Source organism: Balaenoptera ricei, chromosome 8 (genome assembly GCF_028023285.1).
Source record: "Balaenoptera ricei isolate mBalRic1 chromosome 8, mBalRic1.hap2, whole genome shotgun sequence".
In the NCBI taxonomy this organism is placed as follows: domain Eukaryota; kingdom Metazoa; phylum Chordata; class Mammalia; order Artiodactyla; family Balaenopteridae; genus Balaenoptera; species Balaenoptera ricei.
The window spans coordinates 108692761-108717683 of record NC_082646.1 but is presented as its reverse complement, the minus strand read 5'-3'; the positions used below and the strand labels follow the sequence as shown (position 1 = coordinate 108717683).

At 47.6% G+C, this 24923-nt stretch overlaps 1 protein-coding gene across 2 annotated transcripts in view; it reads right to left on the bottom strand.

Annotated features, from left to right (window-relative positions):
• Positions 1-4608: 4608 nt before the first annotated feature.
• The window catches only part of KDM2A (lysine demethylase 2A), a 105077-nt gene continuing 84762 nt past the window's right edge, over positions 4609-24923 (bottom strand). For both annotated transcript variants that reach the window (XM_059932140.1, XM_059932139.1), the window contains exons 13-21: positions 18155-18238; positions 16438-16707; positions 15762-15893; positions 14097-14186; positions 11462-12174; positions 9402-9565; positions 8649-8807; positions 7853-8068; positions 4609-7416 (exon numbers count right to left, since the gene is read on the bottom strand). In XM_059932140.1, the coding sequence (XP_059788123.1) occupies positions 7235-7416; positions 7853-8068; positions 8649-8807; positions 9402-9565; positions 11462-12174; positions 14097-14186; positions 15762-15893; positions 16438-16707; positions 18155-18238 (2010 nt within the window). In that variant the 3' untranslated portion in view covers positions 4609-7234. The remainder of the gene's footprint in view (positions 7417-7852; positions 8069-8648; positions 8808-9401; positions 9566-11461; positions 12175-14096; positions 14187-15761; positions 15894-16437; positions 16708-18154; positions 18239-24923) is intronic.

The window sequence follows — 24923 nt, the reverse complement described above, 5'->3', positions numbered from 1 at the left end:
TGCCTCTCTCTCAGCGTCCTCCATGGTCTCTTTTCTCTCATTTCTCTTCTCCCCTCCTCCTTTCTCTACCTCTTTCTCTGCCTTTCCTTTTCTGGGTCTTTCAGGGTGTTTCTCTCTGGGTCTGGGTCTCTTTCTGCTTCTCTCCCTCTGTCTTGCCATCCTAGCACTGTCATGGCACAGTCTGGGGGCATAGCAGCTGGACTTCCTGCCCCCCTTGTAGCTCTCTGGAGTGGGGCGGGTGGGGAGGCAGAAGCGCCAGGCTGAGGGCAAAACAGGTCCTCTCCGACGTTGGGTGTCTGCTCTCACTGTTTCCTGCCCGTACATGGGTGTCAGCGCTGAGGTTTCCTTTCCGGCCTGGCACCTGGAAAGGTGGTGGTAGGGCGAGTCTCCCCAGCCAGCAAGTGCCAGGCCTGCTCTGCTGCTGGCCACCCAAATGGCACTTAGCACAGAGGTGGCCTGGTAGGGTGGGGGGAGCTGGTATTGGCCCTCTCCCCAGGTCTAGCTACATCATTTGTGGGGTCCACTGCAAATAAAATGCATGTCCTCTTGCTCAAAAATTAAGAATTTCAAGATGGTGACAACAGTGCATTAAACTAAGTGTGGGGTCCATCTGAGGGCAGGGCCCCGTGTGACTGCGTGGGTCACTCACCCATGAAATTGGTCCTGCTTCCCTCTCCTATAAATCCACTTTTCATTATGCTCAGTAAATTTCCTTACCCTCCACTCCCAGGGCAGATGAAGGGGGGAAGCAGAGCTAGCTAAGTCTAGCCCCACCCTTAAGAAGTTCAAAGTGCCATGGGAGGGCTTCCCTGGTGGCGCAGTGGTTAAGAATCCGCCTGCCAATGCAGGGGACACGGGTTCAAGCCCTGGTCCGGGAAGATCCCACATGCCACGGAGCAACTAAGCCCGTGCGCCGCAACTACTGAGCCTGTGCTCTAGAGCCTGTGAGCCACAACTACTGAACCCACGTGCCACAGCTACTGAAGCCTGTGCGCCTAGAGCCCGTGCTCCGCAACAAGAGAAGCCACCGCGATGAGAAGCACGTGCACCTCAACAAAGAGTAGCCCCCACTCACCGCAACTGGAGAGGGCCCGCGCGCAGCAACGAAGACCCAACAGAGCCAAAAATAAATAAATGGAAAAAAAAAAAAAAGTGCCATGGGAGGGGGTGTGGACAAACACCCAGCCTGATTGCTCAGCAGGCACGAGGGAGCTGGGGTAAAGGCTCAAGCTCCAGAGTCCCAGGCCCAGAATTCACGTGTGTCCCAGCCCTGCCACTGACCCTTCACTCTACCTCTCTGAGCCTTGGCTTTATAGAATGAAGGCACCTGCCCACCACCCCCTTCCCCAGGTGGGGTATGGGCGTGAAATGCCATTGCTTGTACACAGAGGCTAGGGAGCAGGGCGGATAGGACCAACTCTGCAGCCAGTCTCCAGGTTTTACTAGCAAAGACACTTTAGGCAAATGTCTATAACTCAGTTTCTCATCTTTAAAATGAAGATAATAATAGACTTGCTATGTATTTACAGTAGCCAAGACATGGAAGCAACCTAAATGTCCATCGACAGATGAATGGGTAAAGAAGATGTGGTACATACATACACAATGGAATACTACTCAGCCATAAGAAAGAATGAAATAATGCCACTTGCAGCAACATGGATGGACCTAGAGATTATCATACTAAGTGAATTAAGTCAGAAAGAGAAAGACAAATACTATATGATATCACTTATATGTGGTATCTAAAATATAATACAAGGGACTTCCCTGGTGGTCCAGTGGTTAAGACTCAGTGCTTTCATTGCCATGGCCCCGGGTTCAATCCCTGGTCAGTGAACTAAGACCCCACAAGCCACGCAGCACAGCCTAAATAAATAAATAAATAAATAAAATATGACATGAACTTATTTATGAAACAGAAACAGACTCACATAGAAAAGAAACTTATGGTTATCAAAGGGGAAAGGGGGTGGGGGAGGGATAAATTAGGAGCTTGGTTAGCAGATAGAAACTACTATATATAAAATAAACAACACGTCCTACTGTATAGTACGGGGAACTATATTCAATATCTTGTAATAAACCATAATGGAAAGCAATATGAAAAAGAATATGTATATATACATGTATAACTGAATCACTTTGCTGTACACCAGAAACTAACACAACATTGTAAATCAACTATCCTTAAAAAAAAAAAGTAGAGTTGCCGCGAGGATTAGGAGTTATTCATGTAGGTGCTTAGAACCGTGGTCAACACATAGTAAGGCTCAGTAGATGCCAGCTGTTTTTACTATGTTGTTGCCTGTGAAAGGTACAGTATGTCCAGGTTAATCCCTTCTGGTTGGTGGGGAAACAGGAAGGGCTTCTGGAGGAAGAGGTGTTTTGAAGGAAGGATAGATTTTCATAGTTGTGAGGGTGACACACCCTGAACACAGCAAGCCTGGTGACTACAGAGGTGTCCAGTTTGAGGCCTCTTAGGAGCACCTACCACCAAGCTGGTGCTTCTCATTTTACAGATGCCAATGGCAGGATGAGTTTACACATGACTCTGGAGCGTTACACATGAAGACTGAAGATTTTTGTGCGTGCTTTAGGAAGATTAATTCATAGCTGAATACAGGTTAGATTGGAAACAGGCCAAAAAAAATAAAAAGCTGGTAGCATTAACACAAGAAAGGAGGGGAAAGACGTATGAGGTAGTGAATTTGGAGAACATGGCAACAAACTGGCTGTACTGCGGAGGCACGGGCCTCTGGGTATCCAAGCTACTGGGAACACTCAGCACTGTTGCTTGGGCATCTATTATGTGCCAAGCTCTGCGCCAGCTGTGGGGGATGACATGGTGAGCGACAGTCTGACCCCTGTCCTGGTGGAGCTTCCCAGCTAGCTGGGGTGACTGATTTTAAAGGAGTCCTAAAAACCAGTAGGGTGCTATTGCAGCATATGATCCAGTCTTGAGCAGGGTGGGAGATGGCTTCCCAGAGGAAGTAACATGTAGACTGCGGAAGGTGTACCAACAGAGGGAACAGCAAAGGCCCAGAGATGGTGGAACTGAAGTTAGCTATGAGGGTGGAGGGGAGTAGGAGGGGCAAATGGTGAGTGAGGAAGCTTGGACTTCATCCTGAGACAAACACAGTAATGGGTTTTAAATAGAGAAGTAGTCAAATCTAAGAGAAATGTTCTACCTGCCAACATGGAGGACAGGGGGCTGGCCTAGAGGCTGGGAAGCCTCAGGGCTCCTGCTGGGGTCAAGGTTCTGGACAATGCTGGCTTCACCTAGGGTGGTAGGCATGAGGTCATCGAGAGGTGGACGATGGGGCTCTTGTGATATTTAGATGGCAGAATTGACACTCCGCCTTCCCCCTGCAACATGGAACATGGCCACATCCACATCCAACCTCAGGAAGTGGCCTGGGAACCAGCTCACCGTCCAGGATTCCGTGCTTTTCCAGAACGTGCAGCAGAATTGGAGATGGTCCTTAACAGCTTGGTGAGTAGGATGGGCAGGGATCCCCAGATGCCCTGAAGGTAGTGATGAGAGCCTCCTCAGGACCTCCCGGGTGGGATTTCAGCTCTCCTGAGATGGTGCAGTCAGGGCTGAGGGCAGCACGTCGGACAGTCGTCTAAAGGCTGGAAGCCTGTACTCAATAAGAAGCAAGACACTGTGGGACAAATGCCGAATGGAGCCTGTCTGGCACACACCTTGTGCGGTGACCGCGAACAGCATTGTCCTTGAGAGGCCTGTTCTACAGTTGTAGTGGTTGGAGGTTGGCCTTGGCTAATGGCTGTCCAGGATGGCAAGATTAGAAACCCCCAGGCCCACTCTCAGGAGAGCATCACAGGGGTCCTTCCCAGCTCTCCTTGAGGACTCTGTAGGGCCACTCCAAGCACTGCTTTGTGGGGAAAGGGTGGGGGTCCAGTAACCTCATACTTGAATTTTCACATCTATTAAGAAGTTCCCCTTCATGAAGTAAAATGTTTTGGTGTTTCCATAAGCAAGTGCTGCTTTTTGACATTCAAAAAAAGAAGGCAAGACAAGTAGTAGAGGCACATAGATAGCAGTTCTGCTGCTAACTCAGGGATGAAGCAGGAACTGCGGGCCTGGGGTGGGGGAGGGGGGGGGGAGTGGGAGGCGAGAGCCTGCAGGACCTTCTGACTCTTCCTCTTTCACATGGGCGCACACACACACACCAAGGCAGAAAAGGTGTTGTTGTTGTTGTTGTTGTTGTTTTTAAAACCTTTTTATTTAAAAAAAAAAAAAAAAACCAAATCAAAATATTTCCCATTGGAGGCTATTTCATTTTTTGTCTTTTAAAAATTTTATTACACAAATACCTCCCATTCCCACATGTCAGAGGAAAGATGTCCTTGCTCTTTCTAAAACCAATAGTGGAGAACGTTTAGAAAACAAAAGTCCAACTAGCTTCCCTCCTTCCCTGGCCCAAAATAACCCCAATGTGTCAACTGAGATAGCATGACTTGTCCCCTTAATGCTTACATTTAATTTAATTTTTTAGCACAACATTGGAGATTGACTCTAAATCAGCAACAAAAAATATATATTTACAATATTTCTCCGAAAACAAAAACACAACCAAACCCTTTAAACATAGTGACTTTAGGAGTTTTATTTATGGAGCAGTTATTTTTTAATCACCAAGTGATTTTATATTATATATATATATAAATTTTCTTCCTTTCCTTGTGGTCTTTCGCCCCGGTGCTCGGAAAGATGGAGGCAGGGTGTCTGGTCCCGCGGTCTGAGGAAGGCAGGCTCTCCTGGCAAGGCCGTGTCTAAGAGCAGATTGCAGGAAATTCGGCAGAACTCCCAGGTTCCTCTGTCTCCAAAGACAGACATTTCTTTCCTCCACATGGACCAACCCTCACCTCTAAAAACCATTTTCCCCCTCACAGTCCCAGAGAAAAGGAAAACCCAGCAAGGGCACAGGTCCATTGGCTGCCACTCGTGAGCTCCCTTTTCTGCTGACCAATTTACGTGCGCGGTAAAAATGCTTGTTTTTCCAAACCAAAAACAACAAAAATAGAAACCAAAACCCAAAACAAACCATCAGCTTGGAAATTTCTGTAGATGAAATGTCCCAAAGTCAGAGGCACTCTCCCGGCACAATCCCTGCTCTGAAGGGGTCTCTCCACCTCCCCTTTTATAAAAAGACAAGAAAACAAAACAAAGTAATCTTTTCAGTATTTTCCACAGGAGCAACCAAAAAAAGGCAGGAAGCTTCCAATTATAGGTCATTAACAATAATATTAATAAGGTTTTTGCTCAATACCCAGGGTTCTTTACAGAGAAGTTCCCCTAACTGAGGCACTCTGGAATAAGTCACTGGCATTTCCTCAAAGTTTCAGCCCCAGTTGGCTGGGACCCGGAGACCAATGGAAGGGGCAGAGGGTCACGGGAGCAGACTGCTGCTTTTAAGGTGCAGCCAAGAGAAATCAGCAGATTGGAAGAAACAGACACAATGCCACCCCCTCCCAAGACCCAGTTTTCTCTTCGGAGGCCTGTCAATGCCAGGGTCAAAGCTGGGCTAGGTGGCAAAGAGGGAGCCCCTCTGCCTCTATTGCTTTGGAAGTGGCAAGGGTGCATGTGGCGTCTCTCCTTGGGGTGGCTCACACTTCAGACCCCTGGTGCCTGGGCTCCTTCCCCTCGCCCCGAGGGCTTCAGGAGGAGGAGAGCCTGAGACTGGGCTGCAGGAAAGGGGCCAGGAAGGGATGGGCTGGAGGACGAGAAGGTGGGGCAAGGTTGTGCTATCGCTATCCTTACAGATGGGGAGCAGAGTGCAAATCCGCGTCTATCATTTATAAGCTCTTGCCACAGGCTGCTGCTACTGAGCATCTCCTCACACACTTAAATATTGACCCAAAAGAAATTCCGACCTTTCTTTCCATTTTTTTTTTTTTTTTAAAGTGCAAAAAGCTCTCTGCTGCCCTAGAGAGAGGATCTTTGGACAGGCCGTTCAATGCAAAGTAAGAGGGGGCAGCTGATGGGGCTCGACACAGGGCGGTGGAGTGGGAGATACCACGCTCCCCTCCTTCCCTCCATACACACGCTTAATACACTCAGCCACACACACAGAGGCACATGCACACCCCCTTCCATGGCTGCAGGCAGAGGGCAGGTGACTGGCTTCTAAGCAGGACCTCCCACCCCTCCAAAGGTGCCACATCAGTGAGCCACTGGGGCTAGACACAGGCCAGGGCTCTGGTGGCTACGGGACACCTGAGGCCCGGAGCCTGCTGGGAGGCAGGTGGGGACTTGGCCTAGTTCTCTGATCCCCCCCAGCTGGGGGAGATAGGCTGCTCCCTCTGAGGACACGCATCCTGGGAAAGCCCTATTCAGGCGGGAATAAGGTAAGTGTGGAAAAGGGCAGGGCAGGGCAGGCTGAAGAAGGAGGGGAACGGGGAGATGGTGCCTGTCTCAGAATCTGCCTGGGAAGCAATAAAATGGGGGTGTCCCTGGGGTAGACAGTTCCAGCTCCTCTGAAGAGCCTCAACCCCAATAAGTGCAACAAGGACTTCACAGAAACTAGCAGGCAAGTCTGGGCTGGGGGAACCTCATTATGTGAACTACCACGAGCATCGGACAGGATCAAGCTAAAGGAGAGGAGAGGAGGGAGAGCACAGACACAACAAGAGGTTTTAGACACCTCAACAGCACCAGTGTGATCTGCATGGGGCTGGCGTTCCTGGGGCTGCTGGCCCCTCCTGCATAAGCCGGGAGAGTGTGACGGAGGAGAGACACGCACTGGACACCATAAGGAGAACCTGGCCACGGAGACAGGGCCACTTTCTTCCCTGGGAGTTTGCTCAGAACCAGGCACTGCTGGGGACCATGGATGGGGAGGAGGACCCCAGGGCCCAGTGCAGATGATGGTTGCACAGACACCCCAAACTGAGAGCCCAGCCTCCAGGCAGGCGTGTGAGCGAGTGGGTGAGCAAGCGAGCAGGCACTGTGACAGCACACAGCCTGTGCTTTCCCCTCAGATCAATTTGCTACCCCCTTCTCCTTAGGAGGGAGAGAAACAGGCAGGTAAGCCTGGTGTCCACCACCCTCTCTGCCCCGCCTGTAAGGGAAGGGCTCAAGGGACAGGAGAGCAGAGAGGGAGTGTGACACTGGCCTCAGAGCCCGTGCAGGGTCGGGGAGAGAGGCTCTCCTGGCTGGGGAGTCAGGGGAAGATCGGTTTCCTGTTCAGTCTGGGCTGGGTGTGTCTTAGCTGATCTTCTGTATCAGCTTCTCGTCAGACAGGCAGTAGAGACTGTTGATGGACAAGTCTGAGATGAAGTGCTCGCAGGCTTTTCGGGTGATCTGCTTGCATCCTCGAAGGTCGATCAAGGTGACGTTGGCGATGCGCCGTAGGTAGATCAGGGTCTGGTCTGTCAATTTATTGCAACCTGTGGGGAAAGTGACCACAAGGACAATGCTATGTACACACAGCCATAGGAGCCTCAATTTCCCAGCTTTCCCTCAAAATGCTAAACAAAAGCCCCCTTTTTCCCATAACTACCTGGCTCAGAGACCAGAAGTGCCATCAGCACGGTGGCCTCTGAAGGCCCCCTGCCACCGCACTCCCTGCGCTGCAAGGCTCACCAAACTGCAGCTGGGTGGTGTCCGTGCTCTTAGGCACCTGACAACTGCTCGAGGCCTTAGTTCCCATCAGCTAGCTACACAAGGAACAGAGTTCCATGTCCTTGTCCAGATGTCAGGAAACAAATTATCATGGTTTAGTCAACAGACCATGTTCTTTCTGTTCTACTGGTCAAGCTCCAAGGAGGGCTGGGCTTCTGGGAGGCAGGGGGCAGTTTGTCACAAAACATCACAGCGCCATACCTGCCATGTTGAGCTCTGTGAGGGAGTAACGAGTGGAAGACCCAACAGCGGTGAGTAGATTGGAGGACTGATCTGTCAGGTGGCTGCAGTGACTGAGGTCGAGTCGAGACAGGAGGGGCATGTGGCGAATGATGAGGCGAAGCGTGGCATCTGTGATGTCAAGGCCCGCCAGCCGGAAGTCGGTCATGTTCCGGAGCTTGCTGCGATTGTCCTGACCTGCACAGGCAAGAGAAGGGCCTAGATCAAAATTCTCAACTCTAGTCCAGCTCCAAAGCTGCAGGCAGCTTCAGCTACTTGCTGGCCAGGCTCCCCCTGCAGGGGTTAATAAGCAGAACTGCCCACACGCTTCCCTTCAGGGAGTGAGCAGTGCGTGGGGGCCGTTTCTAGGAAACCAGACACGTTTTCTTTCTTCCCAGCTGCTGGACTGTGCCTCACTTACACAGCAAAGGGGTATGTGTGGAATGCTCCTCTCCTTCCCACACTCCGCACTTTTCTAGACTATCACGGAAACAGCTTTCAATGTTCCACCTCAACCGTGAAGCCTTCCTGGACTTCCTCGGGCTTATACTCTCTAAGCCCCAAGCTCCACTAACCCACAAAATGGACTTACTCCTTTCTTTGTTGGTAGTTATCTATAAACAGGTAACCTGTACTTGTACGCAGTCCATCATTCTGTTTTCAATTTGCATTTTTCTACTCTTCAACAGCATCAGAACCTTAGCTTCTGGGAATGAAGTTCAGCTGAAAGACAAAGTTACCCCAAGAGGAGCACAGAGAAGTCAGGCCCAGAGCATACCTGGTTTATCAGCCGGTGGAGTCAGCAAGTCCCGAATTTGAGGGTCCTTGATTCCTACTGCCCACCGAAGATCAAGGGTCCTGAGAAGGGGGCAGCTGGAGGTGCTGAGGGCAGAGACTGCAGACCAGGAGCAGCCTGCCAGGAGGAGGTCTTTCAGTCCTGCAATGGAAGGAAACAGACACGCAATAATACACTCTACCGGCCCATCCAAAGCCTCAACTACCAGCTGATCAGACCAAGGTAAACAGATCCCCAGTCTAATGGAGAGAGGGACCACGTCCTAATCTTACTCTAGTAATCCAGCTCAAAGACTCCTATGCTTTCCGAAATTACATCTAACTCTGGTGGTAAAATGGATTGCTTAGTTCCTACCAGAGTCATGTAAGTGTGAGTGACTTCCTCTTTATCCAAGACCTCAAAATGCTTAAGGGAACAAGGCCTTACAAGGGGCTGACTGAGGCAACATCTTACTCACATTTCCTCTTCAGTGGCTACGCTGAGCAGGCCCGCAGGGCTGGCAGCAGCACCTGACCCCGTTCCCTTCATCGTCTACCGCAGTGACTGGCCCGCCAGTCCAGAGTGGCACCGTGGGGACTGGCAGTTAAGGTGGCCCAGGCTACGTCTCTTGCTAAGCAGAAAGGCAACAATGGCACAGACTGCTGCCCTAAATTGCCCTAAAGCAATTCTAAGAAGCGCTGCCAACAACGCAGCTTTCCCTGCCTGCCCTTGGAAGGACAGCGCAGGGCTGCTCACCTGGCAGCCTATTGACGAGCCACGTCAGTTGTTTTTTGGAGATGTTGGTCCAACTGAGGTCGAGGCTAACTGGCTGCCTCTTGATGATGCCACTGAGAGCCTGGGGTACAATAGCCTTACACCTACTCAAGTCAATTTTTGTCCAAAGTCTCTTGTCGCAGCACCTGTGACAGAAGGAAAGAGAACTAGCTGTCGATACCTGATGTCCCTTGTCAGAGGAACTTCACCACAGGCTGCTGGAGGCTTCTGGGAAAAGCAGAGCACCTGGAGGATTCACCTTCCCTAGATTCTTCTACATGCATACAAGGATCATGCCCTGTCATTTTTTTGCCTCAGAGAATAGGGATTACTTGACCAGTTCACCCTGATTTACTCTGGATGGGCTGAGAACACAGCACAATTGTTAGGGACACACAATAAAACAATATACTATAACCCCTCATTTGCATTAAAATGGTATGGCTCCCATCAAAGTATATATAAGGGAACATTAAAAAATTTCTTGACTTCTCACTGCTGGAAGCTACTAGGCTTCCCTCTACTCTCTCCCTCATCACAGTCTCTCCCAGCTGCCTGAGACGCAGGGCGCTACGTGGCACATCCACAGTTCATTTTGCCTTGAGCTCCACAAAGAGCCATTACTGTATCAGGTCGAAAGAGGCTCTTTATTAAAATCAGGCCTGGAGAGTCCTCTACCACCCTTGGGTTTCAGTACTATCTTTACATTTTCTAGCCAGTCCAGACCAGAACTGAAAGGGAGAGGCCTGCCCTTCCACTGCAATCTACAAGTCCATAGGCCACAAATAGCACTGCAACATGCAGGCTTCTGTTTCATATTTTACAGTTCCTGCTCCCCAGCCTGGCTCAGAGTCTGGCTGGCAGGGGAAGAGGAGACGGCACATAATGCGAGTCTTATGTGGCTTGGCCTGGAAACTGAGGAATAGAGCCAGGCAGGCCCACTAGCCCTATGAAGAGAAATATTAGGAGAATTTGGGTAGATCACATATTAATTCAGATTTGGGAAAGAAAAAGTTTGCAAAGAATGGAGTCTTTATTTAAAGACTGAAAAAACTTCACCAATGGCACATGAAACTTCTATGGCAGAAACAGGCTGCTTACAATAGAGCAGGGGATCTCAAACTTTAATGTGTATCAGAATCCCCTGGTGGAGAATTTATTAAAAACAGATTGCCTGGCCCTGCCCCCGAGGTTCTGATTCAGTAGGTCTGAGATGGGCCCTGAAAACCTGACTTCTAACAAGGTCCCAGGTGATGTCACTGGTCCAGGCATCACACTCTGAAAACTACTGCAATGGGATTTGACCCAGATATAAAGGATATGTCCTAGGGTCCAGGAGCTTAAGGGAAAACAATGCCCAGTGGAAATCTTTATCACCTCTAGGGCTCCCCCCCCTCCCTTGTCTTAACGTTTAACTTGAGAAGAAATGGCAGGTCTCATTAAGAAGGACAACTAAGTCTCAGGAAGCTTCAAAACTGAACTGCTTGCTGGAGAAAGGAATTCCGATCCAGGTTTAGAGGATGAGAATTAAAACTATGGAAAATTGTGAGCCTGTGAGCACCTTCAGAGTTTTTTAAAAGCATGTATACCTCTCTCGTTAGATGGAGACATAACTGAGGCAGGGGCTTAACAGCAGTCATCTGTGTCACCAGCACCAGGAGAGTGACTGGCGTATCACAGGCTCTCAGCAAATGCATAACAAGTTCAGTTGACTGTGGGGTAGGGGGATTATGACTCTGAAGTTTTAGCACAAACTACAAATCCATCCCACAGGCCCAAATGTACAAATCCATTCTTAAGTCCAGTAAAGAGAGATGGGAAAGTAGCAGGGAGAGCAGGCAAAGGGCCAAATTTCCCTGATGACACCTGTAGGCACAACTGGCCACATCTTTAACAGGACCCACCGTCTGGGGGACAGACTGGGTTGATTTAATCCTTTAGGACCCGACAAGCCTCCAGATGCCAAGACACATGCTGTTCTCATATGGAAACCTGCCACCTACTCCCGTACCCCTATTCCTGATCCCTGTATCCCTGCTCACCATTTATACCACGTCTTGCACACTCGCATACATTCACAAAGTTCTCTGCGGCTGAGGTAGCGGAAGACAGACATCCAGACCTCCCGCTGCATCCAGCTTTCGTCTCCATCCTGAGCCCAACTGCCCCGGCCATTCAGCCTGGCTGCACCCCCCTCCTCTGCACTGTCATCTTCCTCCTCCTCCTCCTCCTCTTCCTCCTCCTCTCCCCCCAGCCCCTCCTCATCCCCACGCTGGGGGGTTCGGGCTGGGCAGTGCTGCACTAGCACACGGGGGGAATGGCGAAGGTTGGCAGAGGAGGCCGTGATGGCCTGCAGCTTGGGCACAATGGATGTCCCGTGGAGCTCTTTGGTGGGCCTCTGTAGCGTGACAGTGAGGTACGATCCCCGGATCTTGGCTTTCTCAACTTCAGACAGCTCCTTTTTGCCGCTGGGATTGTTCTCCTTTTCCCGTACCATGGTGCGCTCTGTGGCCTGCAGCCGCAGCAACTGCCGCCGTTTGAAGCGCTCATCGCGGCTGGCACTGTGGTGGTCGCTGGGGCCGGCCCCAGGGGATGAACGAGTCACCACGCCCCGGGGGGAGGCCGGGTCGTGGATGAGCTGCAGCATGGAGGTGGGCGAGTGAGGTGGGGGCGTGAGGGGCTCGTCGCAGCTCCGCAGGGGCCGCAGAACTTTGGCTTGCACGGCTTCTTCGTCGCTCTCTTCCATTTTCCGCTTCTGCAAAACAGGCCCCCAAACACCACGTCAGTGCCTCATTTCTTCAAAACCCTCTACACTTACAGGGTCAACCTCACTGTTGCTCTCAGAAGCCTAGCGAGAAGGCAGGCCACTGCTTTTCTATGGGGAAAGGGATCTCTGCATGCTGCACGGTGGTCATCTCCTCCGTCTGCAATCTAGACTCTGCCAGGATCAGCAACTGAGCTCACATCTGTGCTGGAGAAAGCTGATTACAGAGCAAAACCCTCGAAATAGGTCACTTGGGAAATCTACCTGTGACAGAAAGGTCTGTGTCCAAGTATAGAGGAGTGGGATCCAAATTTGGGCTGCATGATTCCATAGCCTGCCCTATTCATCTCTTGTCCCAATTTTTTGGTTATAATTCCCTGGGTAAAGAAATCCTTTAAGGAGGCCACAACTCTACCCCTATGCCATCTGACCATTTTAAACACCCAAGAGATGCTTCTGTCGGAAGAAAAGCAGCCTACATATATATGTGAACTAGGATGCTGATTGTGATAGCAGTAAACACTACTGACTTTTAGCTCTACCAGGGTCTAAGCTCGACCCTACCAGGCTGCTTCTTCCACTCAGCGCCCCACGCTGTCCCGGGAGACCAACCACAGGTGAGAGATTAAGCCGAGAACGAGAAACTGCACTGCTCCCAGAGGAATCTCCTCAGGATGAAAATGAGGAATTCAAGTTTGGTGAAGCCAACATCTCACAAAAAAAGCACAACCTCACCCTCTGCCACTTGTGCTCACCGGTCACTTGTCCCTTCCTGGAGCCCACCTTGGCTGTGCTGCAATGAAGCCTAACCAATGTGTTCCACTAGGTATCGTAGCAGTAGTTCAGATTTTCCTTAAGGAGACATTTTGTGTCCCTATGCAAGAATTCTGCTCCCTTTTCTCCTTATATTCTTAGATCACTATGGTTGGAAGAGAATGACCAACTTTTGGGTGGTGGCTTTTACAATGCATTAGAAGGTAACACTAAACACAGTCTCTGCCAATCCATCTGCTACAGCAAGTGCCCACCACCACCACCACCACCACCACCACCAGTGAAGACACATGTAAAAGCTATTACTAAAAGAACTTGCTGCTAGTATAAGAACTTGGAATAAGGAGAACTTTAGCACTAGTCAACTCCAGAAATCCTTGCCCTCAAAGATATTTAGACTGAAAATTCAATGACCTCAGTGCCTAAGTGGGAAGAAATAGAAAGAAAACAAGGAAACGTGTCCTGACTCCTGCGCAGGGTACCTGGAATCATCCACCAGGGCATGGATGACTGACATGAGGCCAACGGCCTCCTCTGTATGTGCCCTTAACAGGTCTTGCCTTCCTGGCTGGAGTAACCAGCGTCTTTTTGGTCCTTTGACATGACTGGTGACCACTGGACCAGCAACAGTAGTAGCCTGGGGCCAAGGTCATGGCACTGATCCCCTCCAGAGAAGGGACGGCCTCTGTAGGACACAATTGGGCACGAGGGCAGGGCTTTCTGCCACAAAGGTGAAGATGACAAAAATGTAACCTGCCTAACTGGAAACTCCAGTATACCACCGTATTTACCAGCTGACTCAGGTCACTGCCTCCCCTCAAGTTTCATTCCTCATGAGCAGCCCAAGTTCACCTCATTTCCCTCCTCAAACAGCCCAGCTGTGGCTCCTCTTTTTCAAGGGCCCCAAACTGTAAAAGAACCTCAGGAATTTGCAGACCCCCAAGGGGGACAATATTCAATAATACAAAAAAACAAAATTTAAAATTCAAAAGAAATATAATTAACCAAAGGAAAAAAAAAGATAGCAAGCAAAACAGAATAAAAAATAATCTTGCAAATAAAGATGCAAAGGCAAACGTTATCCTGAGCTTGATGCTTCCTTCCTTCTCACAGTGCAAGTTTGGAGAAAGTTCCCTTACCTGGGTTTTCTCTGAGCTGTCTTCCTGGTAGCACTTTGGACACTCCCAGCAATTTGGCAATTCCTCGTTAAGCAAACCCTCTCCATCCATCTGTAGGCAGATAACGATGTTAAAAATCTGTCTCATTTAAAAAACAGACAAAACCCAACCTGTCTCTTAAGCTTCCTTTATCAAACAATAACACAGCCACATGGTTGGGAAGAGTTACCCACTCTTTAACACACTGGTCCACAGGGGAGAAAGATAGAGAACCATCTGGCCTCACTCCCAGACAGTGGGAAACTGGCCATCCTCACTCTTGGTTACCTGATCAAGTTTAGACTCCAAGAGAAGATTCCGAAGAGTCTGGGTCAATCTGGGGTCTCTTCCCCTGACACATACATTCTCCTGAGGGTCTCATGCCACTTTGTAAAAGGAACTGGACACACAGGAACAGTGCCAGTGTGATCTTGACAGTGGGGCATAATGGTTATGACTTAGTTATGGTTTGGGGTCTCTGTGACTCAACTGTTCAGTGAGGATAAATAACAATACCCATTTTACAGGGTAGTGGTAAGGATTAAATGAATTACATACTATGTAAAATGTTTAGAAAAATGCCTGGCATGTAGTAAACACTTTGTATTAACCATTGTCATCATCATGAAGATAATACCTTATTTTATCAAATCTAAGATGCATATTTTCACATTGGAATCTTCTGAAATTGGGCTGCTTCTCACAATTAACAGTGTCTTATAATCACTGTCAGCCAGGTGGCAGTCATAACATAGTTGACACCTTCAGGAAGACCAAGAAAGTACCAGCACCAATGCACTTTAGATTTAAAGAAAACTTAAAGAAGAAACAGGTCAGACCCAACTTCACAGCGTTGTCTTAAAGATTAAACAAGGGAGTGCATGTAAAAGAGTGCTTCTTCACTCCGGCTGCACATTAGAATCACTCGGGAGCTTTTGAACATGCCTGGGCCCAGAGTCCATGACAGAAGAGTTGACTCAACCTCTGAGGTTGAGGTCTGAACCTATTTTTTTTTTTTTGAACCTTCTAACTACTTTTTTTTGGCTGTGCTGTGCGGCTTGCAGGATCTTAGTTAGTTCCTTGACGAGGGATTGAACCCAGACCCTCGGCAGTGAAAGTGCGGAGTCCTAACCACTGGACCATCAGGAAATTCCTGTTACTAATTTTTTTTTTTTTTTAAAGCTCTCCAGGTGTGCACCAAGCCTGATACAGACTGAGCACACATTAAATGTTAGCTGACAGTATTACTCTCACCATCTTTCAGGAACTAATGTCCAGAGATACAATGAAGTATGTAACAGAGGTGCTTAAAGGCATGAGGCATTCCAAAACAGACTAGGCTATTCCATGATGGCCTGGGGACTCCAAACATACCCACCAGAGGCCAGACTGTAAGCTCCATGAGGGTAGGAACCAGGACTATTTTGTGTACCGGTTTATCCTCAGGGTCTAGCACAGTGCCTGACATTGAATACAGACACTAAATCAAGAGCAGATGTCAGACCACTACATGACCCACAGCTGGTGGCCCACAGTAGGGATGCTGGCAGCCTCTCATGACAGATATTCCACTTTCCCCTGCTCCACTCAGTATCTTTAGACATTCTATCAGCCGAGACCTCATGGGCCCCTTAGGCCTCTCCTCACCTGGAGGCAGCCAGGATGAACAATCTCGTTGCAGACACAGCATTCCATGAGTTTCTTCTCAAAGTCCTGTGTCTCCTCATTTTGATCCACCTCTCCACAGAGGGAACACGTGACTGAGTGAGGCAGTCTGGGCTACAAGAGGACAAAGACAGAAACCAAGAAAAGAGCAGGCTTAGATCCTTATCATTTCAGCTTCCCTTTAACCGAAGATGGGACGATTTGGTTCCTGTAATTCTCTAGTAAACACTTGGAGAGCACAGAGACCGGGTGGTGAGAAGAGAGGTTTTGGCAGGAAAAAAGGCTAAGGAAGAAAATGGGGAGCGTCAACTAGCTGAGGACAAGAGACCAAAAGAGATCAGTTTATTTTCAGTTGGCCTGTCCTTGGCCTCTCAGGTCCTTCCTTTCTAATCCACTTAAAGAGGGGACAGACAGCAGTGATTTGCCCTTCAAATGCTGGTCCCTCATTTGAAAATTGGCTAAGGCTGAAAGATTAAATTAGATTATTTTAAATATTAGATACCTTCCTTCTAAACCCAGAGAAAAAAGGGACAAAATGAAGAAAGCCATAAAGAGAGCAAAACCTTGTCTTCCCAACTCTGAAGTCTACACTATGTGTATTTCGGTCCCCTGGTACCACCCCCCCTCCCCCATATTCTTTACCCAGCAGATCACTCACTGCCAAGCACTGCCGGAGAACACAGGACTGCTTCATGCGACCAGGGCCCCCAAACTTCTTCATGTCCCTGCAGTAGTGGCAGACACCACACTCTCCTTGCACACAGGCTTTGCATTTTCGACATCGCACTCGTCTCCGCCTGGCTCCTGACACTATGGGGGAGGCAGCAGCTGGCCTCACAGGTGTTAAGCGTGGAGCTGGTTTCATAGTGTGAGGCTTTGTGATGGGGATGGTAGGAACCCGCACCTTTGGCCGGGTCGGGAATTTAAGCTAGAAAGAGAAAGCAGTGAGGTCAAACATATCAGGTAGCTTTAAGGACTGGAGAGGGTAGAACATTACACGGCTTGGCAAACTATGGCCGGAGGGCAAACCGCCCATTGCCTGTTTTTGTAAATAAAATTTTATTGGAACAAAACCATGCTCCTTTGTTTATGTTTTGTCCATGGGTGCTTTCAACCGCAGTGGCAGAACTGAGAAGCTGCAACAGACTGTATGGCCTGCAAAACCTAAAAAAATTATCTTTATTTATTATATTTATTACCTACATATTATCTTTACGGAAAAAGTTTGCCAATCCCTTCAGACTACTTCAGCCCCATCCCTCACACTCTGCTGAGCTGCCCTTCCCTGAAGCTTTCTATGTACCAAAGTCATTCCAGGGGCACTCTAATATTTCCTTATCCTGAATATTACTACTCAGAATACATTCCTGAAGAAGACAGTAAACTACCTGAGGGTGAGACGAGTCTTGTTCTTTATTATTCCAAATCCAAGCTTACAACCTGGTACACAGGAGACACTCCAATAATAGTTAAGGGTGGAATAAATCTCTAAGGTATATGTTTATAATTTTAGCACTTGTATTTTACCCCGCTGGTTATCTTTTCAAGAACAAGGACTATGTCTTCCACTTCTTTAATTTCCCACTGTGCCTTAAGTACTTTTCTGACACAGAACACTCAACAGCCAGGGCCAGAAATGCTGTTTTGAGGCAGTCCCATGTGGCCATGCATGAGCCAAGTGGGACGACACTACTTAGGAAGGAGGAAGTGGTTCTTCAAAGACATCTTTTAGCTCCACACCTTTATATTCTGCCTAAACGTTCCTGGAATGTGATGGCTCTGCAAGTTTTAGCTGGGGAACCAAAGAAGGGCCTAATTTATTTGCCGGACTCACGACCAGGATCAGAATGCTATCACTGACCTTGACAAAGAACAATATGGGAAAAAACTATACAGGACCTGACTGAAGAGGCATGAAAATTCATAACTGACAATTTATTAACTAATGGGTAACTGTTTTCCTCTCTTTTCAATTCAATACTTAAAAGTCCAAATTAAGGGGAACCTTGAGAGTGTGGTCTCACTCCAATATAGACACATTCTAGCCTTTTAAATGTGTATGCAATTATTTTAACTAGTTTTACATCAGATGTATGAAAATAATTGAGTCACTGGGCCAGAAGGATAGGAACTGATCCATTCTTGGCATCTGAACCTGGAGGCAGGTCTCCTAGTTTGACAGTTCTGTTAAGAGAGTCACCTCCAAAGATAGCCAATTATCCTGACTTAAGAGGCAAAACAGAACTGAGTAATGATTTTCTGTCAGTTTACACTAATGCAACCAAAGCTGTCTGCCTCTAGTTGTTCTTTTTCTTCCAGGAACAGTAATGGTTAGCCAGCAAAATGTTTCAGCAGCCTGAAGAATAATGTCTTACCTTATCCCTTTTCGGCCACTGTACAATAGGGACTCCAGTGAGGGCTAACCTGGGATCACTGTTGGCAAGCTCCTCCAGCAAAATCTAAGGGTAAGATAGGAGAGAAGAGGGGAAAAAAGGACACAGTGAACAAAGAGCCAACCACTCCTAACAGCATCCAGACTTAGCCTCAGTCCCCCTAAGCACCAAGGTGAAGGGCAGGCTGGCAACTGTCTACATTTTCCCTTCATATAGAGAGAGACTCACTGCAAAACAAATCGAAGATGGAAAAGAACTCAAACGAGTGCAGTACTATCAAGACTTCAAATTTACTTTTGTTTCCAACCCCATACTTGTGTACTTACTGTAACCACTTACGCTACCGCTGCGAAAAGTGTTGTCACACAGTTCTATATATGACAGTAAAACTTTACCTCACCCCATTACTCTTCTACACCAGTTAACGAGTATTATCATGTATTTAAATATTGCCTTCATTTTGCAGATGTTATTGGCAAAGTGGCAAAAAAAAAGGATTGGCTAATACTGAATTAATAATATGAACAGCAGGGTCTTAATGTCTTGATTCAACCCCGGGCTCTGTTCTTCTAAGGCTGATTACAGAAATCTCAATCTCAAATCTCTCTCTCTCTCTCTCTCTCTCTCTCTCTCTCTCTCTCACACACACACACACACACACACACACACACACACACAGAGTTATTTGCCTTTATTCCCATAAAGGGGGGCAGGAACAACCTTAGGGGCAATAGTTCCCATGACTTTAGCCAATCTAGTTTGAATGACTTCAGGTACAATTCTACAGTAAGAAACTGCCACTCAAGTGAGTCACACTGGTTGAGTGTTATTTTGAAACAAATCTTTTATGTTTTAGACAGAAATTTCTGAGTCCCAAACCTTCTAGCAGAACGAACAAAATCCCTCCTCATCTGACCGCATGAGCCCTAAAGCAATGGCAACTGCAAAAAAAACACAAATCCAGAAGACAAGTTACACAATTTCTTTCTGGTTGCTTTAGGTGTATACAGGATATTAACTGTTTCAGGGAAAAGTAAACTTTGATCCTGGACAGGCCAGCATGCCTGGGCCATTTTTAATAATAATTCTCATAATCCTGTGGGGTCTGTGCCTAGAGACCAGGACTTTTTGAAGCATGAGGCATTTCTCTACCAAGTTTTTTCATCCTTAACCTAAGGATCATGCTCCAAATCCAGAGTTGGGACTCAGAAAGACCCTTTAACTCATACCCATGAAGCTCCTCCACGATGATCCCCTTTGCCAAATCTCCAGATGCCTCTCACACTCCCCCAAACTGATTTCATTTGCAGACGTTTTATTTACTTCGAGTTGCTATGGCACCCTGTTCTGGAGCCTCCTCTTAGCACCACACTGCGTGGGGGTGAAGAGGCGGGATGCAGTGCCACGTGGGACCAGGCTCTGGTACGGGCTCCTAATCTCCCCAGGGTGAAAAATTCAGGTCCATTCAAAATGTGTGCTAGGGAGTGCACGGCTCCCCTCCCCCGCTTCGCACTGCCGAGGAGGAGGACTCTGCCCATTTCCTCTGCCTGCAAGCACTGAGCTGTCCACAAACAGGGACTTTCCACTCTCAGCAGAACAGACTACACAGAAAGATCCGCAATTGTTTAAGAGTAGAAAAGGAACCTAACTATTCACCAAAAGCAGTCTACCTGCAAGACTTCTGTGGGGGACAGGGAAGGGTAGGTGGAGGAACTGTGTCTGTGTTGGGGTGCGGGGCGGGTGGAGGGGGGCAGCTGTTCACACATACACGACTCAGTTACTAGGGTCTGTGTGGGTGTGGAGGGAAATGCAGATTTCCTTCCAAGCCTTATTTCACCGGGGCCATACGACCAAGCACGTCCTGCCTTCATCAAAAAAGGCAGACTCCAGCTGAGGCCCTTCAAGAAACCATATAAAGAAGCCACCACCCTTCACCAGAGGGGGTTTGGGACAGGGAGCGGGGGTGGAGTGCGGAAAGGCTGACGCCTATCTAGGCTCCTGGCATTCGAGAGAATGTTCAAGCACAAGCCCACACCCGACACAGCCCAGGAAGGGGAAGAGAACCGCGGGCGCCTAAGTAGAGAAGGGGAAAAGATTCCCAAAAGCCAAACGACCCAATTTGAAAGCACATCCCACCAGGAGAGGGAACAAGTGCAGTGACGGCACAACCAACACCTAAGCATTGTCCCGGACTCGCTCGGCAGGCAGTTCTTCTGCCTCTTCACCGAGACAAAGTCCCTACAGTTACATACACCCCGAACCAGAAAGGGTTTGCCGCCCGCCTGCCTGACCTTGCGTTTCTCGTCGCTCTGGAGCTGCCGAAGCTCTTGGTTGAAGTTTCCCCAGCGTCTTTGTTTTGCTTTCTGTATTGGAAGTTGTGCTGAAGGACTTAGGTTTTCTGCCTCTAGGAAAAATCCCAATTTACTTGAAAATTCTGAAATCTCCCAGAGCAGCTAAGGCAGGACAGTCGGGCTAACCCCTTCAGGTTACCCAGAGGGAGCGGCGTGCAGTGCTCTCAGCTCCTTCTCGAGCCCTTCAGCTCAGCCGCGGCTTCCTGTGACTGCGAACAATGCTGCTGCGTCACCCACATGCAGCTCCCAGAAATGCTTTGCAACGGAAGATGGCAGGAGGGGAGCCGAGCTCGAGTGAGTGAGCCAGCAGAGGGCCCAGCGTCCTGCGGCAGAGTCAGGAGGGGGTGTGCTGGGCAGGCGCTCTCTGCCCTGCGATTGGAGGAGAGCCTGCCGGGGAGGTGAGCCGGCCACGCCCCGCCTTCTCCCTCCCACCATCACCACAAGAGGAGAACCCAGGGCCGGCCCCCAGGGCTCTGGCTGGCTGACTTCGGAAGGCGCCAGCAAAGGCAAGGCTTTAACCCATTCCAAGTCTGGTCCCGCGTTTGTCCTTGCCTCGGTCCACACCCTTCCCCTCAGGGTCACCTCTTATGGTCACGGCTGGTGCTCTCACTGGCTGCACACACCGATCTCTCCCCACTCTCAGGCAGACAGCGAGTCGCCCGAAGTTCAGCCTCTGCAGCTGAGCCAGGCCCCGGAGCTGAGCTCCTCTGGAGTTACCTTCACTCCCTGAACAACCGGCCTGCTTCACCTGCCCCTCCCCCAGCCCAGAATCCAGAACCAGCACACGTTCCCAGAAAAACCTTCAGAATGACACATTTCAACCAATACTGAGGCATTCAATACAGTACGTCTGTTTAATATCAGCTACTTCCACAACAGATCCCGGTCTCTGCTCACCACCCGGGGAGCCTCCCACAGCGAGAGAACCGCCTGGGCAGCTCTGCTGGCAGTTCCCTCGTGACCAAGTCAGACCAGCTGAGGCTCAATCTCAGGTCAAGGAGCTTTACTCTCCTACCTCGGAACCAGGCACAGGGAACCAGGGGAAGCGCAGCTGCCAACTCCACACCTGCCAGTCTCCTGGGACCCTGCCCCTTGGACTACCCCGCCCTCAGGACACCAGCCCTCCCGCACATCTCCTATGCCTATGCCAGTCGTCTGTTCTGCCTGCCTCTATATTCCCTGGATGAAGCAGTCAGCCTCACATCCTGTCAGACACCTTCATGCCACTTCTGACAGCCACTCGAGTGACACGTGTCACCCACTCTCCACGCACCGATCCATGGTCAGGGTTAAGCTCAGACGGAATGAGCACTCTCTCAGGCTACAGTGTCCATATATTGGGGCCAGATTTATGTAATTTTTAGACTCTAATAAATGTAACTTGGCTTTTTTGGAAATGACAGAAGCTGCTTTGAAATAAACATCTCAGGCCACTGAGAACCTAGCTCTTAACCACTGGAAACATGCTTATTTATTCTAGCTTATTCCAGGACAGCTGTTTCAGTGAGTTTCTGGTGCAGTCAATGGCCTAATAGGCTCTCTAGGGCCTGGGGCTTTTGGATGCCGGGCACTGCATATTTTAATTTTTACAGTAGTTTACCAAGGAAAAGGAGGGACTTTCGTGCTCTTCTGTGGAGCTCTTCCTGGAAATGTTTGAATGGTCATTCTAATCCTAAACCTCATTTGCACTTTATCTTAAGACTCAGAGACCCTGTGTAATTAGTCTTAATCAGTGGACTGCCTGGGAAGTCCCTAGCCTATTATGTTAGAAAAACCTTCCTTAACAGTGTGAGAGGTCTTCTTGGAAAATGCCTGTTTTGGTCTTAGTGTTATCTAACCTAGAGGGATGATGAAGTATGCACAAATACTTGAGAAACAAGTTACTCCAAAACAAAACAAAACACAAGTTCAAGTTGTAGCAAGCAGAAATTCTAAAGGCCACCGGAAAAGGACAAAAACCAGACAGGGCACTAGGAAACTCACTCCCGGTAAGTTTTCAAATCACACATTAAATAAGACCTAATTTTTTTCTATTAATTCAGAATAAAAGATAGGCAACAAAGATGAGAATAAGAATATAACGTTATATAATACAGGAATATAATGAAAATATTTTTAAAGAATTGTATCTATTTTAACGTAACCTATATGCCTTAGAGCTGAGTTAAATTATTTAAAACTTTTTAGTCAGTAAGACTATGTGAATTATTACAAATATCTTGTCAGTAAAAATTGCAAATGAAGTTTTATTTATACAAGTTCTTTTTTTTCCTCCTCATCTGGCTTAATGGACTAAGTTCTAATTACACTGGGTCCTCTATCAGCTCTTCTCTTTATTAGTGGCAGAATCACTCCCGAAGTGTCAGATGAAGGAAATTTCTGATTAGTGTTTCTGTATTTATTCACAACCGTAACTCTCTGCTTCAGTCCCATCATACTCCTGGGATGGAGCTTAGTGTAAATTTTTACATCACAGTTACAAAATAAAATGTTAGAATCTTAGATCAGAGCAGCAGTAGCCAATTGTACCACAAAGAAAAAATTTCAAATTTATAAATTGAGAGCTTTCATCATTTAGATGATGTTGTAGTAATCAATCTGTATCATCTAACAGGAAAGTTTATTAACTGGTAAATTAAAAAGACTGGCACCTCCTTCCCTTAGAACAGAATCGACCACCTGTAAACCTAGAAGGCACTTACTTTCTTAGCCCACTTAAAATGCCTGCTCCACCACTGGACTGTAAGCCCCCTGAGGGTTTGGTCCACAGTATGTTCGCATATTTATACCAACTCTAAGCCTGGTTCCTGGCAGAGAGTAGGCAAGCATTATTCACATTAGTGGAGTAAGTGAATTTCATAGATTTCTAACAGTTAATTTTTTTCTGTAATAATGATACTGTTTATTAAGTACTTTACTAACATTATCATTAATTTTCACAACATCCCCACTGAGGTAGATGTTATTTTACAGAGGAGAAAACATGCTTTTATAGATCTAGTATCCTGCCCAAAAGTCACATGTTTGCCAAGCTTATCAAAATGTTTTAGAGAAAATAGGAAAGTAGACAAATATTCAATAACCCTGAAATTGTTTCATTAAGTGAGCTGGGCAGCCAAATGTATTGATATATTAAAAGCTTCTTTTTATATATATATATATATATATATATATATATATATATATATATATATATATATATATACACACACACACACACACACATTAAGAGCTCCTTTATTACCAAAATAAACACAAACAGAACAGTAAAGTCTGATTAAAACTTCAGTCTTCCAGCCGACTCCCACCATCTTGCTATGACGCACTGTTAGCAGCTGATAGGCCCCCCTCCAGCCCCGCTGTAATGCACATACAAACAAAGACACTTTTTCTTACATTAATGGGATTGCACTATACATACTGCTCCAGGTCCTGCCTCTTTATTCAACATTTCTCAAGGACATGGCCTCTCAATTTTAGATTAGGAGCCAAGGTTACTCACACCCCTCCCAAATAGGACTTTACACATGCTCATTACTTTCCCCTGAACTCTGCCAATAAATCAACACTTTTTAATGCCGCATTTTTCATCTAATTCCCTTCAAACTCTATACTCTATGATCTTTCTTCAACACTGTAGAACATTTTAGAATCTTCAAAGCCCTTTTACCACATCAGTAAAATTGACTTTTCTCCCAGGGAATAGGTAATTACGGATGTCTCGAGATATCCACCAATTGTCCTCTCATCTCTTCTCCTAGTTATTTGTGAGAGTCATATAGGCTACAACAAGAAACAATCCCTCTCTCTGCAGGAAGGGTAAACTCTGGGCTTGCTTTTGTCCTTTGCTGCAGTGTAGTCTTCTGTGCTACCACAGCACCAAGTTCTCTAGCACTGCAGTCTCCAGCTGTGCAGTGATTCGGCACCCACCCAATCCAATGCTTTTTTTTCTTTTTGGTGATGCTTAGATTCTTGAAGTATTTAAGCCATAAACTCAGTGTTATCTAAAGCTCAGATTAAATATAACTGGTCAAATGTAGGAATAATCCATTTGATCTTAAGTGAAACTACCTGCAGAACTGGGTTCTAAATCTTTTGTCTTCTGTTGTCAGCTACATTTTGACTATGGTATTGGGTAAACAAGAGAAGGAAGAATTCAAACACTGTCAGTCTACGCAGTCATCCTACTGGGCCACTCGTTCCTCATGCTCTGGTCTCTATGCCACTCTGTCTTAGTGAGCAATGGCAGCCATATTTTCCATGATTCCTGATAAACAGGAAGCTCTCTCTAGACACTTTTCACAGTGTTAACAGTTCTCTTTAGATGGCTCTTCTTAACTCATTCCCTTTCTTGCTGCCTCCTTTTACTCTGCTTAATATTTGACACAAATCTTTCTACA